We start from the raw sequence: 16,687 nt of genomic DNA, 5'->3' as shown, positions 1-16,687 counted from the left end.
ATCCATTCATTACGACCTCAGACTGTGGGAGAACGCTGTCTGGATGCGCGAACCTGGCCAAGTTGGTGGTCGTCGCGCGACACGTCACGAGCCTGGCGAGAATGACGCCGCGGCCGTGGGCGCTTTTAGCTCTCTTCTCCGTCCACCACCACCACCGCCGTCCCAGCGGCCCGCCTGCTCGTCTGCTCACCGGCCGTATCTTCTGTCATCTGCATCGAGGCGCGATCCCCTCTGCTCCACTCAAAATGAGCCTGCTTTCCACACTCCCGAGCCCCTTCGCCCGCTCGCCCCACCTCACCGTGGCGCACACCACCATTCGGCTCGCGTCGACCACACCCACCTACGGGCGCACGCACGTCTGGAAGCGGCGCGCACGCAAGCTCCCGAACCCGTTCGTGCCCGTGTTCCCGCAGCGGCTCGTGCGCGTCGACGGCTCGACGATCGTGCACCACACGTCGTCGCCGCGCGCCGCGCTCCGGCTCACACGCGACACGACGAACCACCCGGTCTGGAACGCGCTCCGGTTTGTCGGGCAGGACGCGGAGGAGGACGAGGAGACGGGCCGGCTCGGGCGGTTCTCGCGCAAGTTCGCGGAGCTCGGTATGGGCGGCGGTCAGCGCCCGGACTTGTCGTGGATGGAGGACGCCGCGGCGGCAGGGGGTGTGAGCGCGGGGGAGCTGGCGAGGGAGGAGAAGCAGAAGAAGGGGAAGGGGAAGAAGGGGAGGTGAGCAGAGAAGGCGGGCGGGAGAGTACTTTATGGTGTGTGCTGGCGTTTCTGCTCTTGTTCTGCGGCGGGCTCACGAGTGCGACAGGTAGCTGTTAATGGCTTGGACTGCGCTTTGTCGTGCTATGAGACTGGTGCATTATGAACAGGCTTGCTCGACTCCGCATCGTGTACGACAGGAGTGCGGCGTGCGCGTCAGCGAATGTACGAAGAGATGTCAACGTCTCGCCGTCTTTGCCAATATCGCCAGCAAGGAGATGCACGCCTGTCGAAGCCGTGTCGACGGATATCGGCGTCGTGAAGCTCGTGGACCTATGTTCCAAGACATGTAGACCTCCGTCTGCTCGCTTCGCTGGCTCTCGTCGCCTCTTGAATATGCTCCGACAACCGCGGATAAGTTGCGCGCTCCTGGGCCCGGGCTGCACGCCCCCGTGGGGAGGGCACTTAGAGTTCGGTGGAGTAGAGGGGATTGTGCTGCGGTAGGCCTTGACCCTCGTCCTTCCGTGCCCCGCGTTCACCATGGTACGCAAGGCCTCGCGTGCGTTGTCATCCTCCCCCGTCTCCGCGTATCCTCATTCAGTCACAGGCACTAGCAGTGTCTCATCGGAGTCCACAGCATGCTCCTCCGCCACGGAAACGCCAGGTCGGATCTGGTTCGAAGACGGGAACGTCGTCGTCATTGCCCAGAACAGCTCGTTCCGCGTCAACGAGGGCATCCTAGGTCATCGATCTAGGGAGTTTCGCAGGTTAATCAAGGAGGCGAGGAGGGCCAACCGGACGGGTGTTGAGTTGCGCGTTTCCGACTCTTCACACGATTTTGAGCATTTGCTACGCATACTGTACGAGGGTTTCGAGTGAGCTTCCCGTTCCTCTCTTACTCCGCTGTTTTGACCCCTGTCAGGTACACAAAAGCCCACAGGCCGACGACGTTCAGCGATCTTGCTTCCGCCACACGCCTGGCGCACAAGTACACGATCTCCTCTGTACTCGACCAATCCTTCGAGCGGCTCCGAACGTTCTTCCCCTCCACCCTGGACGAGTGGGATGAACACGAGGCCCTCCGCGCGCCATCTTCGCCCTCGTTCTCACCCCAGAATGCGATCGAGGCCGTCATCCTCTTCCGCTCCCTCCCTCCCACCAGCCCAGCGGTCGCGATGCTCCCGACCGCGCTCTACCTCGCCGCCCAAGTCCCACCCGCGCTGCTGTTCCGCGGCACCTGGCGCGCGGACGGGACGCTCGAGAAGCTCGGAGACCACGCCGGCGTCGCAGAGGAGGTTCTCACGCTGCACACATCCCTCATCCGGCACGCCGTCGCCGCGCACTCAGCTGTGTACGACGGCGCCCCGAAGGCGGGACTCTTCCACTCCTGTGGTGCCGCGCTCGAGCGCGCGGAAAAGGACTTCCGGCAGGCGGCGGTGCATGGGGACCCGCTTAGTCGGGCGCTGCGGGACGAAATCGAGGGGCTGGCGGGGGACAAGTACAAGATCTGCGAGTTCTGCGTTAAGGAGTTGAGGCGGCGGGAGCGGGAATACAGGATGAAGATATGGGGAGAGCTGCGGGGCGTCATCGATGAGGAAAGTCCGGACAAGGGAAAAGAACAGATGGCGGATGTGTTGAAAGCGGAGAAGACGGCAGGCGAAAAGCCAAGTAAACGATAAGCACATTAATGGACTGGTGCGCGTTTCTTTCATGTATACTACTGTTCCACTGCCACCGGCATTCGTGCTTGTGTGTAATTGGCATCGAGTGGCTGGTATTGTTCGGTGCCGTCCGCCCACCTCGCGAGCGCCGAAGGACCCTCTTATCACGATGTCTTGCAAGCTTCCACCTGAGCCGTGCGACATCATCATCAGCTTCATCTCAAATCTTTCTACCCTCAGCAACTTTCTCTCGCCAATGGCGAACCAGGTCCCAGTTACGCCTTTCCGCAACATCACTCTCCGTCGTTCATCCATTCTGGATGACCCCACGCGCACGCTGCTACCCTCGTTCTCTCCCCTTTCACCATCAATTGACGCACTCCTTGATGTAAAATACGCACCGCCTCCTGGAAGCGACCACCAGTTGTCCCCGCCTGCGCGAGTTCCGCGTCGTCTACCGCGAACCCGAGTTCCGCCTCATCGTCTCTTGGCGTAGCAAACATCTCATCGACACCCTCCACGCCTCCTCAAGGCCTCACGACCCACTTTTCCTGCACGCACGACCACCCCCCACCTCACGACGCTCGCGTCGCCGACCTCGCTGTACGGGGTCATGCTGTTCGATGAGGAGAAAGTTGGAGTCATTCGCAGGCGATATGATGGGCTCGATCCGCGGCAAACAGTCTCTACGGTTGGGGTGGGTCTCAGCCGCTTCTTGCGTTACCCCCGCGTCTCATACGATCGATAGGCGGGGTGCGGCCCTCAGGCCTCAGCGCTTCGGCGACGGTGGGCGATATGCGCATTCGACTCTCGACGATACCACACGTATGGACGTCATCGTCTCTGGTCCCCTTCGTCATCATCCCTATCGCGCTCTGCCACAGATCAGATCAGTCGCCGTCTCTTAGATCTAGCACCGGCTACCCCCGTCTAAACATTCTCAACATGGCAGCGAGGACGAAGGCGAGAGAGAGACTGAAGAGGAGAGAATCGAGTGGCCGCAAGCAAATTCCGCGGTGCGTTCTCGTGATTCAGCTGCTGGCTTCTCGCTGACTCTCAGCGGTTCTGTCAGACTCGGACAAGCAACCTCATCGCCGAACGAATGATGAAGCGCTGACGTGCGGCCCCGTCAGAAATATCACGCTTTCCTCTGTATTTCCAAGTGGTACTCAGCCCCATGAACGTCCTGCCGACTCACCTGGCTTGTAGCTAACCCCGCGAGAAAGCATCACGCTTTCGACGCTTTCCTACTGTTCTCGTCGATAGACAGAGGAACATCACGAAACGCGCGCGAGATAGAACGGGCACGATCTCCAAAGCGCCTGTTGATCACGGCATGAACTGTTTTCGTCATCGATATTACGCATGATCATGGTTCGTCTGGTAGACGAAATGTGATCAACTATTGTCTTGAGCTGAAAATTTTCAATCATTTTGTAATCTACCTGACAATTATTAGATCTGTCAATGTGCAAATGATCACGGGTACACTGAGTGCAGAACATTAGATGATCAGTAAACGACCATTTGACGATCAGCTGCTGATCAAGCCCCAGTGACCGGGAAGTACCAGATACCACGTGATCTAATGCGCGTCGCAGTGCCTGCCTGGTGCTTCAAGACGGATTCCTCTTCTCTGTGCCTACATCTTCGCTCTTCTACTCTAGAATGGCCCCCAATCCTTTCACCAATGGATGAGGCATTTCACACGGACTCTTGATGCGACCAAAACCTGGTCGATGTCGTACTTGCAATTACGCATTACAGTTTATGATTGCAAGTGCTACTACAAGCAGCATGCTCGCGCGTGGATTCATCTATGAGATGCAGAAGAGGCTTCAACGAGCTGAGGTTGACCGAGACAAGGACTGAAGTGCAGACAAAACCGGCAGAACAGGGCGAGAGAACATGCGTGAACGAATACCTGAGGGTGTGATTATGAGAGACAGAGGGCGTGGAACAGCAGAAGATCTGAATCAGTGGCAGGGAAGGGCCCAGCCAGCGCTCGACCATGGCGGCGACGAGCTCGTCGACGTGCTCCTGCTGGCGCTGCGGCGCCTGCGTGAGCGCAGCGGACTTCTGCGGCGGTTCGCGCGGCCAGCCCTTGAGCGTACGCGCGTACGTGAGCGCATCATAGAACACCTCGAAAGGCACAAGAAACGCCGGCTTCTGGCTCTGGTGCTGCGGCCGCGCGATAGCAGGCTTGCAGAGGCTTGCCCTTCCCGCACGCATGGGGCGAATCGCAGGGCAGCGCGGCCGGCGCATGCGCGTGCCCGGGGACGTGTAAACCCGGGCCCTGCGATAATGTCGGTGGGCCGGGGTCACCGCGAGAGGAGAGCACACGGGGGACTCGACGTAGCGGAACTCTGGGCCATACCGCGCCCAACCTCGTGCTCCTTCACACTCGCGGAGGAAGTGGCAGCGATCGCGAGCCTGTTGAGAACCCACGTGGTGCGATGGACACGACCGCGATTGGGGGCCGCGATGAACCACTATCCCGCGTATTGTTGTGGATATATGAAAGGCACGGGCGTGTCGAGGGAGGAAGGGTGTCGGACACGGGAGACCACGAACTATTCGAAGCACAGAGTTTAAGATTGAGGAGGATGGCGAGCCACGAGCACCAGGAAGACGCACCAATCACTCCCAGCCTCCTTTGAAAAATGGCCCGGGACTTGTTCAAGCTTCGCCATGAGAGATGTAGCCGAGAAGCTAGTAACCGAGAGCAATGGGTCAGCATACTGTAGAGACACAACTCCTGCCCTTTCTGAAGGACTGTGGGCGCATAATTGCCGGTGTTGCCGAGGCCACCCAAGGGCATGCAACCATCGATATCCTCACGAGACGTCTCCCAAAACGCAAGACTCACCGGTCTGCGGCCAATCATCCTCTTCTGTGTATGCAGCTCGTCTGCGAGGTCCATATGCCACTTTCCATGTGACGCACACGATCTGGCTTGCTCGCTTAGGCTTCGGATACTGCATATACACACGGTGTGGAGGGTGAGAGTGCGAGTCGGAGAGGAGCCGTTCAGAATGACTAGCGCCTGCCCCCACGCGCGACGCGACGCGACGCGACACGGACTGGCGTGCGCGCTTAGCCAGCCCCGCTTTCTCCTTCATCTCATGTCAACGTTCGTTCTATACGCCAATAGCTGCACTTCTTATCCCCGTCCTCAACGAAATGCCAAGCACGTTCTGGGGGAGTTTCAACCTTAAATCTGCCACTGTACAGTACCTCAGCCTCACGATACTCTCCACCGCTGACGACCCATTCACAGCTTTGAATTGATTCCTCTCCATCCCCATCCTCCCTCTATACCACCATCATGACTAGCACCTCACGCACGCAAGGCACCTCGGCCTGAAATGCGCACCGCCGATTGTGCGGCTGCCTGCTTCCGGCCACACGCCCAAACGGACTCATACCAACGGCAACACGACTCGCATTGAAGCGACATCATAATTCGTCGGTTTCTTCGTGTACGCCTTTCATTTTTTCTTTGGCGTCTTCCCCCTCTTCCCCCCTTCCTATCGCATCCATCTAACTACGTCCGTGCACATGCTATGTAAAGATGCGCGCAACTCAGACGACCCGGACTTCCAGCCTCCGGCGCTCACCGGCGCCGCCCTCCGTACCCTCGAAGTCGCTATCGCGCATGTCTTTCACCACGCCGCGGTTCGACGGCCTACCGTGCCCATAGGTCCGCATCAACATCCTCATCGCACGGTCTCGCCTCATCCTCGCGCGCACCGCCTGTCACCCAAGATCTGCACTCGCGCTCCGCCGTTTCACACTCCCAGCCCCGTGCTCTTTCGCACTAATCCCCCTTGCCTCTTACCGCCGCATCTCCCCATCAATACCCTCGCTCAAGCCACCCTTTTGCCATCGACGACTTTCAACCCTTAGCGCGACCCCCGGGTTGCCCCGCACATCACCGAGCCATCGTCGAGTATGGCAGAGACCTGGAAGTATGGTGAGTAATACTTTATCTCTTGCATTCCGAATTACTGCACAACGTCGTTCAGCGTCGCTGTCACCGCCATGAAAGGCAACACAATGTTCCAGTACTGCGATGTCTTCCCAGTATGTGCCGGTTTGCTAATGTGATCTTTCCGCCTGTGAGCTGACGAGTGACAACAGAAAGATCTTCTCGCCCGTTACGGAGGCACGCGACGATGTCATGGGTGCTGATCCAGAGGCCGCCTTCGCTGTAATGATGGCGGTATGAGATTGTTATGAGTCACCATTTCTCTCCCTGTCGAGATGTGTTGTGTCCGTATCGCTCACCAATGCGCCCTTTTCCCACCCGTTCAGCTCGAAAACCAGGATCGATACGTTGAAGCACCGGCCTACGAGCATGGCGCCCCTGCCCGCGCGCACCTTCCGGCTCCCGAGCAACGCCGTCATCAGCGTCCCAATCAACCTACTGTGAAAAACCACACGGGCATGGGCCGGCTCCACCTCGTCCTCGTCGCTCTGCCCGGCCGGCTTCCACGAGCGCTGCACATGTCGTCCGGTGGGGTCGTTCCACCAGCGTGTCACGCGCGCGACGAACTCTGCCGTCGGATCGAGATTCGTTGGGTGTCGCTGCGCTCCGGGGTGGACTCGCCCTGCCATCGAGTTGCTCATGAACTACCCGGCGGTGCGCGTGGCGTCGTCGTTCGAAGCCATCGCCATCCGGAGCGGGTGTGGGTGAGGCACAGGTGCGGCTCACCCGTGTTTCTGTCTGCTACAGTCTCCCTTGTTGTCGTATCTGAAGTTCATAGCACACAGTCACACCCATTAGATTTCCCTGCCTCAGTTGGAATAACCCTGCTGCTGTCGCCCTGTCACTGTTATCATCTGTCTCTCGCTCGTTCGCATCCATATTGTACCTCCCATGCTTTATAGACCTGAATAATACCGGATTTTGCGCATATATGGGTGTTTGTGGTCGACCGGCAGCAGCGAAACATTTCAGCACATCTGAATCGGTCTTTTCAGGTCATTGCACCACCCGGAAATGATCATTTTGAAGTGAGCTCATGTTCATCTCATCCCTGTGCCACGAACTAGCCATGGTCATATCGTACCTCAGCATTGATCACTGCACACCCCGTCTCAGATCATCTATACACCCAAGAACGATCAGGCCAGATCGTCACTCTCACAGAACATGTTCATCGTCGAACATGGTGTCCCCTGCAGATGATCTGCCCCGTTCATCTTGGCCCGAGTGAACGACCGGCCCTGCTCAGCCCGACCCGGGTGGATGACCGGCTCCGTTCTATCTCCCACATACAAATGATAACTCTAGAACTGTTCCAAGCCCAGCCATGATAATGTCCTATCGTTTATCCCCTTACAAATGTTCGTCACTGCTCATGACCCCCGTCTGGGATGCTCGGTCCCGTTCTACCATGACGATTTTCTGTCATAAATTGACACTGTCCGTTCGACAAAGAAAGGGATGATCTCCACAGACTGCACATGGCCTGGCACGAACATCTGTCGTTCTGGTCCGGGCGCGTTTCGTGATGAAGGACCGAAGCGCTCGCGACGCGGTCACGGATTTTCGAGCGCGTCAGGGCGCCGTGACAAACGCGTTTCATCACGCTCACGGGGCGCGTGACTACGGCGGGAAGGTCTCCGGGAGGACGGGCTGAACGAGATCGTCCTAGCGTTCTCACCCATCGCTGCTAGTCCCCATGGTCCGCCCTCCTTATCGCACGACGATCTCTTGTGCTAGACCACCACTCAGCCAGCAACACAGTAGTCTGCGATGTCCATCCACGCCGTGAAGCGCGCCCAGTGTCACCTCGCCTGGGACAACAGCATCCCCCCCGCTATCCACATCGAGTCCGGGGACACCGTCTCGTTCGACTGCCTCGACGCCTCCAACGGTCAGATCACCCCCGCCGCGACTGTAGACGCCCTCGCGTCCCTCGTCTTCTCTCAGCTCGACCAAGTCAACGGCCCCGTGCACGTCGCCGGCGCACGCCCAGGCGACACCCTCCGCGTCGACGTCCTCTCCGTCGAGACGGCCGAGTGGGGCTGGACGGCCCTGATCCCTGGTTTCGGGCTGCTCGCGGACGAGTTCCCGGCTGCCGCGCTCAAGCTGTGGACGCTGAACCGCACGGAGGGGCAGGCGGGTTACGGGTATGCGTGGTTCGACGAGCAGAAGGGGATCAGGGTGCCGCTGCGGCCGTTTGCGGGGGAGATGGGGGTCGCGCCGGGGATGGACGGGGCGCACTCGACGATCCCGCCGTATGCGACGGGCGGGAACGTTGATACGCGGCATCTGTCTGCGGGGTCGACGCTGTTCTTGCCTGTGGAGGTCGATGGCGCGTTGTTCTCTATCGGGGTGAGTCTTCACTCCATCTTGCGTTATTTTCGCCTCTCACCAGATGGGTGCGCAGGACGGGCATGCGGCCCAGGGCGATGGCGGTAAGCTATATGCGCCGTATATACCCTTCGCTGAGTTTGAGCCTCGTTTTTAGAGGTCTGTGGTGCGTAGATGCTCGTCTACGTGTGTGCATGCGCTCATCTTGGTGCAGGTACCGCTATCGAAACCCCGATGAAGGTCACCGTCCGCCTGACGGTCGTCAAGGACAAGCCGTATGTTAAGACACCTCACTTCCACACGACCTCCCCGCATGCGAGCACGGAGGAGTTCTACTGCACGACTGGCGTCGACTCCGGTTCGTCCCTTGTTTCTTGCTTGCAAACCTCCACTTATCATCGTACGGTGTACGGCAGACATCCGCGAGGCGACTCGGTCGGCAGTGCGTCATATGATCGCGTTCCTCGGAGCAGAGCACGGCCTCGCTCCCGCGGATGCGTACATGCTCTGCAGCGTCGCTGGAGACCTGCGCATGCACGAAGTCGTGAGTTTACTATATACACTGACACCGACGCGCGCTTAAACGACTCACGTAGGTCGATATGCCGAACTATGTTGTAAGTGAAGTTGAACATTCAATATGAGATACACAGGCTAAGGCGTACGCATAGATCGGGATGATGATGCCCAAATCGTTGTTCACGAAGTAGTTCGTTGCCGATGGATCATACGCGAGGGTGACGTTCCAGTTTGGGAGAAGTTCTATCACCTGACGGAGGCCGAACGAGAGGTGGAAGACGCATTCGACCGAGAAGAAGGGAGGTGGAAGTAGGGATGTTTTGTTTTGGGGTATGCATATTTGTCCCATATCTACCGACATCCATGTCTGTCTTTGTATTTGATCGCCAGGGCAAACGAGCCCGCCCAGCCTCTGCTCTCTTCCGCTTTGATTGCCAGCGTATACAATATCATCACCCGAACGGACCTCTCAGTAGCTTGTCTCGCATGCCTCGCACGGGACTTTGGCGACGTTAGAAATGCCTTTGCTTCTACTTTCATCCACCACGGAAGGCCATCAACACGTCATTTCGAATACTGAGCGTTTTTCTATCTTGCTCAGACACTCACGAGACCCGAGTTTGGATAACAACCTGCGCACCGGATGTTGCTTCTCTCATTCCTGCTCCCGGTCCTCCACCGAAACTCTACTCCGCAGATCATACGTCGCGCAAGCTTGTGGATATTGCACACGCACTCACCTGTCCTCCACATCTTGTACGGCAAACCCGAAAATCGCCCTAACCAACTCATTTTCCGACGCCTCATCGCCCTCAACGACCATTTTCCCGCACACTTGCGCCCGACCCCGAGCTCCACACGCTCGCCAAGGATCTCATGCGGGCCTGGTCTCCGGCGGCGATCGTTCGCCTCGTGGATACGCAGCTGGGCGCCCGCGCGATCCCGCCTCCGCATCATGGGGATGCTTCAGGACTGCGTGAGCCTGCTCAATCCGCCTCGCGGTATTCACAGGCGTCCCTTCGCGCCACCCGCGGACATGGGCGTAGTCTGTCGAGGTGGACGTTGACGCGGAGCTTCTGGCCGCCGAGCCGGTGTCCGAAGGAGACGAAGAAAAAGGCCGGACGTCGGACGGTGAAGATGAAGCGGAGGAAGGATCGCTGAGCGCTGAAGGCGAGCATCGCCGGAAAAGGTTTGCTGTCAAGTTGGTGCCGTTAGCTACTAACTACCTCCTACACGACCGAGGCAGCTGCTTCACGAGTCGCCGCCAGCACAGCCCGTGCCTCGCGCTTTGCGCTCCGCCAAACGGGGACCAGAAACCCAGTAGACCGCAGGCGGGTCGTGCATACAGTACCTATTAAACAATCATACACTGGATTATAGACATGTGTCATAGAGGGCTCCACAGCGGAAGAGGTCAGACAGCACACGCCGCACGCTCCGACTCCAGTGTTGCCTTCCGCCGCGCCTTCACGCTCGCGGGCGGCCCGTGCGCGGCGGCGACGAAGACAAGGAGCATCGTGACGGGCACTGCGAAAAGAAAGACGCATCCGACGCGGATGACCGGGTCGGGCGAGTTCCACGCGGCGACCAACAACGCTAAATTTTTCTTCAGTACCATTTCGGCGGCCATTAGAGACGAGAAGCACGGACCGCAAACGCTGAGGAGCGCGCCGCCGCCGATGGAGAAGAACGGGTAGGCGAGGAGGGTGAGGGAGCAGACGACGCGGGCGCGGGTCGCCATGAGGACGTCGGCCATGAAGCGGGCGTCGCACGTCGCGAGCACGTACAGGTCGGCGGAGGCGACGATGATGCCGCCGAGGAGGATGCCGAAGGAGGCCCAGAGGGCGATGCAGGGCCCGCGCGCGGTGTAGTCGAGGATCGCGGGCGAGGGTGGAGGGGTGGTGACGAGCGCGGCGGCGGAGGTGAGGAGCAGGCCTGCCTGTGTGAGTGGGTAGGTGAGCGTGGATAAGGAGAGGAGGCGGACGACGGACGACGACGGTGAGGGTGGTGATGCGGTTGATGAGGGACTCGCGGTCGCGGGCGAAGACGTCGCCGCCGGCGGTGGTCGCGACCCACTTGCGGTCGAGGCTGGTGTGGCCGACGCTGATGGCGCAGAGGATGTGGAAGAGGCTGCGGGCGAAGGAGCCGCGGGAGCCTGAGTAAGACGCGGTCCAATGGGCGGGGATTGCTTCGGATTTCAAGGTGCCACCGGTGAGGGACGGGGAGGAGAAAAGAGTGGAGGAGGGCGAGGGGAGGGCTGGCGAGAAGGGGGAGTGCCAGGGCGGATGTGCGGAGTCGAGTGCTGGGAGAACGAGGTCGGAGTCGACAGAGGGCTGGCGGAACGGGACGATTGGGGAGGGGCGGCGAACTGGCGGGCGGGGGGCGGGCGCGGACAAGGGTGAGAGCGGGGGCGGAGAGGAGCAGGAGACGGGGAACATGATCATCTGCGAGCGCATGCTGGGATACGGGTGCAGGCGGGGACGGGAGGGGGCGGGGACGAGGGCATACTTATAACCATCGGGCGGGAGAAGGATCCAAAGTCGAGTGCAAAGAGACGCAGCCACTGTTCGGGCGGGCAGAGGACTGATGCGGGCTTCGGTAGACTAAGCGGCGACACCGGGGACGGTCCAAATGTGTTGGCAGAGCATGGAAGAGAGCGTAAAGATGGCGAGGTGGTGCGTCGGGAAAGCCTGGGATGGACGACAGCCCGCCTGAGTTGCCGGCATGGGGGGCAGAGAGAGTGCGGGATTGGAGGCGGAAATCAAGCTAGTGGATCAGATCATGTTCCCTGCGCCGGACAGAGCGTTGACCGGGCGGCGAAGATTGGCGGGTGCGTAACGCGTCTGGGGAGGAGACGGGAAGTGGCAAGAGCGCGGCGGAGTTTCCCGTGACAGCGTCGGAGATGCGCTCATCTTCGCACTCCGTCCGTGAATCCCGGGCTCACTCGGACCGAGCCGATATCCCTCCCTTCCCCTCCAGACGTCCACCATGTTCTCACCCTGTCCTGCTAGCCCCCACTTTGACCACACAATGCTCTCGTTATCAGCTGAGGAGAGGGTGATAGGACGGCGGGAGCGACTCGAGCTCGCCTCCTTTGATGTTCCCTGCTCCCTGTCACTCGGCGTCCTAGCTCATAAACAAGCCGTCCAACTGCCGTCCTCCGAAGCTCTCTCTCCTCATGACTCCCTCGCCCTCGACGCGCGAGATTGTCTCTCTCGTGGGCGTCGTCGCCCTGGTGAGCATCACGTTTATCGCCCGAGTCGATTCATTCGCCTTCTCACTGCCCTCCTACGTCTAGCTTGCGCACCAAGTCCTTCGACGATACGAGCCTCGCACTCCTCTCCATCATGCATCCTGCCTGCTTCTCGCTCCCACAACCATCTCTGTCGCCATCATCCTCAACCCCCAATGCACCCGTACTCTCGTCCACACCTTCCTTCTCGTATTTCCGCTTTACATCTCCACCCTTGTCGTCTCCATCGTCATCTACCGCCTCAGTCCGTTTCACCCCCTCGCCCGTTACCCGGGTCCCATCCCAGCCAGGGTCTCCATGTTCTGGATGGCAGTCGTGAGCACCAGCGGCGACCAACACAAGTATATCAAGTCCCTCCATGACCGCTACGGCGACGTCGTCCGCACAGGTTCGTCCTCAGATCCCCCAGCCTGCGCGCGCCCATCGTGCTCACACGCTGCAGGCCCCAACGAGCTTTCGGTCCGCGATCCGTCTCTGGTTCCTGAGATCCTCGGAAGCTCAGGTCTTCCCAAGGGCCCCCGTACGTCCCCCGCGTCTAAAACCGCGCACTTCACTAACTATATGCGCAGACTTCCACGGACGCATGCTTCAGTACGAGCCACGGATGCTCGTCGCCGTCAGCGACATTGAGGAACACGCCCGCCGCCGCCGTCCGTGGTTGCGAGGCTTCGCGCCCGCCGCGGTGAAGGAGTACGACGCGCTCATCGCGCAGCGAGCAAGCCAGATGCGGAGCGCCCTGGAGGAGCAGAAGGGTGTGGTGCAGTTGGGCGAATGGATCGATTTCTTCGCGTGCGTATCTTCGTCTCCGTACTTGCGCACCCAACCCAACCAACGCTCGCGATCATATAGCTACGACTTCATGACAGACATGGCATTCGGCGGAGGGTCCGAGCTTCTCAGTGGGCAAGGGAAGGACAACTTCTGGGCGGTTTTGGATGCGCACTCACGGTATGTGTCCACTCTCTTGCTCTGCATATCTCGCCTCTTATGCGTGGCCGTCCCGTAGGATGGCGACGTTCTTGGGCCGTCTCCCTTGGCTCGGTATCCTGCTGGGGTACGTTCCGGCCGCCAGCAAACCCGTCGCTCTCCTCATCAACCGTTGCGCGGAATTCACCGCCGCACGCGTGAAGCGTGGCGCATCCAAACTCGACCTCTTCCACTACCTCGTAAGTCTGGTCGCTCATCTTCTTCTGCACATCTCACTCCCCCGTCGGTCGTTGCAGAGCGGGGAAGACGACCCGTCACGCCCTCAAGCCCCTGCATCACAACTCATCGATGACGGCGTCCTCGCGATCGTTGCCGGGGCGGACACGACAGCATCCGCGACGACGAGCACGTTCGCGTGCCTACTAGCCCATCCTGAGGTGTATGTACGGCTGCAACAGGAGGTCGATCGGTTCTACCCACCAGGCGCGGACCCAGCGGACTCGCGCCACCACAAGGAAATGCCGTACCTCAACGCCGTCATGTAAGTCGCACCCGCCACGATCGCATCTGGACGTGGGCTGATATGTTTCCCTCAGTAACGAGGGCCTACGCCTGTTCCCTCCCGTCCCTGGAGGCACGCAGCGCATGGAGCCCGCGGACGGGCAGGGCTCCACGTTCAGCTCGATGTAAGTTTTCCTCTTTGCGACTGCTCGCTACCTCCGCACCGGTCTTCTGCACGTAGCTGACCCGAACGTAGGTACGTTCCCCCGGGCACGAACGTCTGGGTTCACACCTGGTCCCTCCACCGCGACCCGCGCAACTTCCGCCCGCACCCGAACGGCTTCTGGCCCGAGCGCTGGCTCCTTGCTGCTGACCCCGACCTCGACTCCGCGGGCACGGCGAAGGTCGAGGGGGCGTTCACGCACAACGCGGGCGCGTTCGTGCCCTTCTCGTATGGACCGATGAACTGCGTCGGGCGCGCGCTCGCGGTGCAGGAGATGGGCACCCTGCTCTGCACCGTTCTCCAGCGATTCGAGGTGCGCGCCGCGCCGGGGGCCACGGTCGACGGGCGGGAGGGCGGAGTGTTTGATCTGCATGCGTACGAGGAAAGATACAAGGACTTCTTTACGACGTCGCGGGCGGCGGTGCCGGTGGTTTTGGAGGCGAGGCGCGGGAGGGAGTGAGGGGGCGCCAGCGAAGGTCGAGTTTAATCGCAACAGTTGTCATTCTCATTAGATCTGATTCTATGCTGTACTCGATACACGTTCAACACGATGTACCACTCAACGCGCCTCCAGCACGACGCGCACCTTCCCCCGCACGCTCACAAAGCGGTCCCGGTACTCCCCCTCGTACGCCGCCATCCACCGCTCCGCCCCTCGCACGCCCTCGCCGCCCACCACCCGCCGGACCTCGAACCGCTGCAGCACCGCGCACGCCACCGTCCGGATCTCCTGCAGCCCGAGCGCCTTCCCGACGCAGTTGAGCGGCCCGTACGAGAACGGGTTGAACGCGGCCTCGTCGTGCACGAACCCGCTCGCCTTCGAGTCGTGCGCGTCGACCAGCCAGCGCTCGGGCCAGAAGCGCGCGGGCTCGGAGAAGCTACGGGCGTCGCGTTGCATCGACCAGACGTGCACCCAGAGCGCCGTCCCGGGAGGTATGTACCTGATGACGATCATCGTCAGCGCGGCCCGCGGGCGCATCCAGTCACCCAACAGGGACGCACTTGTCTCCCACAGTGAATCCAGGGCCGCCCGGGGCCGTCTGGCGCTGCGTGCCGCTCGGGACGGGCGGGAACAGGCGCAGCGTCTCGTTTCTGTCCGTTCGTCAACACCGTGCTGCCCAAGGAGTCGTTACACGAAGCACTCACATCGCGGCGCCTAGATAGGCCATGTCGCGGTGCGCGCGCGTCGCCGTCGCGTCTGTGTCGCGCGGGTAGTGCGCGTCGACCTCGGCCTGCAGGCGCGCGTAGACGGCGGGGTGCGCGACGAGGCAGGCGAAGAGCGAGGTGAGCGCCGAGGCGACGGTGTCCGAGCCCGCGACCATCGCGAGGATGCCGTCCTCGATAAGCTGCTCCTGCGCGGGCGGCGGGCGCGACGGGTTGTCGTCGTGGTTCTGCCGGATATGCGCGCGGGAGAGACGACAACGAGCGACGGTGTCGACACGTCAGAATGGGAGCGTGCGGGGGAGAGGGGACGGGGGCGCACGAGGTAGTGGAAGAGGTCAGGCGTGGCGGCGCCACGGTGCACGCGCTGCTTGGTGAGCGCGCCGCAGTTCACGTGCAGTGTGCTCAGAGGTTTGACGAGCACGGGGATTAAGGCTCGAACAAAATACATTAACTACTCATTATAACCGGTTATAATGATATTAACTACTCATTACTCATTAGCCCCGCTCGTACATGGAAGTAATCGGTTATAACCATAATACATACCCCATACACACGTGATATAAACAGTGATTGAAGATGAGGGTATCGTCCGGCCAGGGCCTACAACATGAAGCTTGAAGCCCGTGAGAGAGGCTCTTTTCCACAATATTCGTGGCCGCATGGGCTGTCTGATCCAGAGCTCCCGTTGCAACGCATGTCTGCACCACGCTCTGAGCATCACCACTGGCACGTTCACCCTGTCGCCAGGCTGAACTCATACTACACTGCTGAAGTCGAACCCTGGTGTGGATCCACCCAGGGCAGAGCAGAGGGCGGAGACAGATCGAAACAGGACAGCGGGTCACAGCCTTCAAGCGACCCTCACAGGCGAGACCTGCACGTCCTTTGCGATGATCGCGAGATTGACGATTGACCGGCTGCTGATGGTGGAATCCGTGGACTCAGACTCGATCCTGCGTGCAGTGTGATGATCATGGGTGAGCACGCGGGGCAGCAGCTGGGAGAACATGGGTGTGGATGCTTACTCAAGTCTCGACGTTCCCAGAGTTGTGGGGTTTGAAGAGTGCAAGCTGCGCCGAGCTGGGGAGTGGCTTGCGCACATTGTGGATGATGCAGTACTATGTACCGAGCATTCCGTTCTGCACCACGCGCGCACGCGGTGCATGGGACAGGCGCAGGAGGGGACAGACACAATGGATGGGGGGACGCTGATATGCTACGGTGGAGAATCGCTCGCGCCCCAGTGCGCGCTCGCGATGGTGCCCGACAGGTACCTGCCCCAGGACGTGGATGCGGCGCGGCTTGCGGACGTCTTCCGAACGCGTGCGCCGCAACCGCGAGCTCGCGGACCTCCATCAGGAAAACCTTAATGAGCTAATTAGCTCTAGGTCATCTAAAATAGAGCTAA

The 16,687-nt window shown here is 60.3% G+C and overlaps 8 protein-coding genes across 8 annotated transcripts; 4 read left to right on the top strand and 4 right to left on the bottom strand.

Annotated features, from left to right (window-relative positions):
* Positions 1–245: 245 nt before the first annotated feature.
* On the top strand, positions 246–728 carry BXZ73DRAFT_43299 (uncharacterized protein; the record flags this gene model as incomplete). Its single annotated transcript, XM_048019117.1, has 1 exon — positions 246–728. One exon carries the CDS (start codon positions 246–248, stop codon positions 726–728), a length of 483 nt encoding a protein of 160 aa, XP_047880347.1.
* A 515-nt stretch (positions 729–1,243) lies between these two features.
* On the top strand, positions 1,244–2,382 carry BXZ73DRAFT_43210 (uncharacterized protein; the record flags this gene model as incomplete). Its single annotated transcript, XM_048019099.1, has 2 exons — positions 1,244–1,578; positions 1,626–2,382. 2 exons carry the CDS (start codon positions 1,244–1,246, stop codon positions 2,380–2,382), a joined length of 1,092 nt encoding a protein of 363 aa, XP_047880346.1.
* Positions 2,383–4,177: 1,795 nt separating this feature from the next.
* Positions 4,178–5,057, bottom strand: BXZ73DRAFT_75810 (uncharacterized protein; the record flags this gene model as incomplete). The annotated part of the gene is made up of 4 exons (XM_048022285.1): positions 4,178–4,232; positions 4,289–4,660; positions 4,708–4,797; positions 5,002–5,057. 4 exons carry the CDS (start codon positions 5,055–5,057, stop codon positions 4,178–4,180), a joined length of 573 nt encoding a protein of 190 aa, XP_047880345.1.
* A 1,543-nt stretch (positions 5,058–6,600) lies between these two features.
* On the bottom strand, positions 6,601–6,984 carry BXZ73DRAFT_43009 (uncharacterized protein; the record flags this gene model as incomplete). The annotated part of the gene is made up of 1 exon (XM_048019064.1): positions 6,601–6,984. The coding sequence occupies one exon, from the start codon at positions 6,982–6,984 to the stop codon at positions 6,601–6,603; it is 384 nt and encodes a 127-aa protein (XP_047880344.1).
* A 1,144-nt stretch (positions 6,985–8,128) lies between these two features.
* BXZ73DRAFT_99212 (Formamidase) lies at positions 8,129–9,399 on the top strand (the record flags this gene model as incomplete). The annotated part of the gene is made up of 7 exons (XM_048027939.1): positions 8,129–8,710; positions 8,766–8,793; positions 8,847–8,855; positions 8,904–9,047; positions 9,106–9,233; positions 9,286–9,306; positions 9,361–9,399. The coding sequence occupies 7 exons, from the start codon at positions 8,129–8,131 to the stop codon at positions 9,397–9,399; spliced, it is 951 nt and encodes a 316-aa protein (XP_047880343.1).
* Positions 9,400–10,697: 1,298 nt separating this feature from the next.
* On the bottom strand, positions 10,698–11,400 carry BXZ73DRAFT_31024 (uncharacterized protein; the record flags this gene model as incomplete). Its single annotated transcript, XM_048017800.1, has 3 exons — positions 10,698–10,804; positions 10,859–11,147; positions 11,200–11,400. Coding segments are annotated over 3 exons (597 nt in total), but the record flags the coding sequence as incomplete, so codon positions are not given.
* A 986-nt stretch (positions 11,401–12,386) lies between these two features.
* On the top strand, positions 12,387–14,572 carry BXZ73DRAFT_88851 (high nitrogen upregulated cytochrome P450 monooxygenase 2; the record flags this gene model as incomplete). Its single annotated transcript, XM_048025097.1, has 9 exons — positions 12,387–12,443; positions 12,507–12,849; positions 12,904–12,981; positions 13,031–13,250; positions 13,311–13,409; positions 13,468–13,627; positions 13,685–13,929; positions 13,985–14,074; positions 14,146–14,572. 9 exons carry the CDS (start codon positions 12,387–12,389, stop codon positions 14,570–14,572), a joined length of 1,719 nt encoding a protein of 572 aa, XP_047880341.1.
* A 99-nt stretch (positions 14,573–14,671) lies between these two features.
* BXZ73DRAFT_30806 (cytochrome P450) lies at positions 14,672–15,661 on the bottom strand (the record flags this gene model as incomplete). The annotated part of the gene is made up of 4 exons (XM_048017797.1): positions 14,672–15,053; positions 15,115–15,204; positions 15,259–15,503; positions 15,596–15,661. Coding segments are annotated over 4 exons (783 nt in total), but the record flags the coding sequence as incomplete, so codon positions are not given.
* Between the last annotated feature and the right edge of the window lie 1,026 nt (positions 15,662–16,687).

The sequence above is a fragment of the Epithele typhae genome (assembly GCF_022376455.1).
Source record: "Epithele typhae strain CBS 203.58 chromosome Unknown BXZ73scaffold_10, whole genome shotgun sequence".
Taxonomy (NCBI): Eukaryota; Fungi; Basidiomycota; class Agaricomycetes; order Polyporales; family Epitheliaceae; genus Epithele; species Epithele typhae.
The sequence above is the reverse complement of the archived record's forward strand: the minus strand, read 5'-3'. Positions and strand labels throughout refer to the sequence as shown.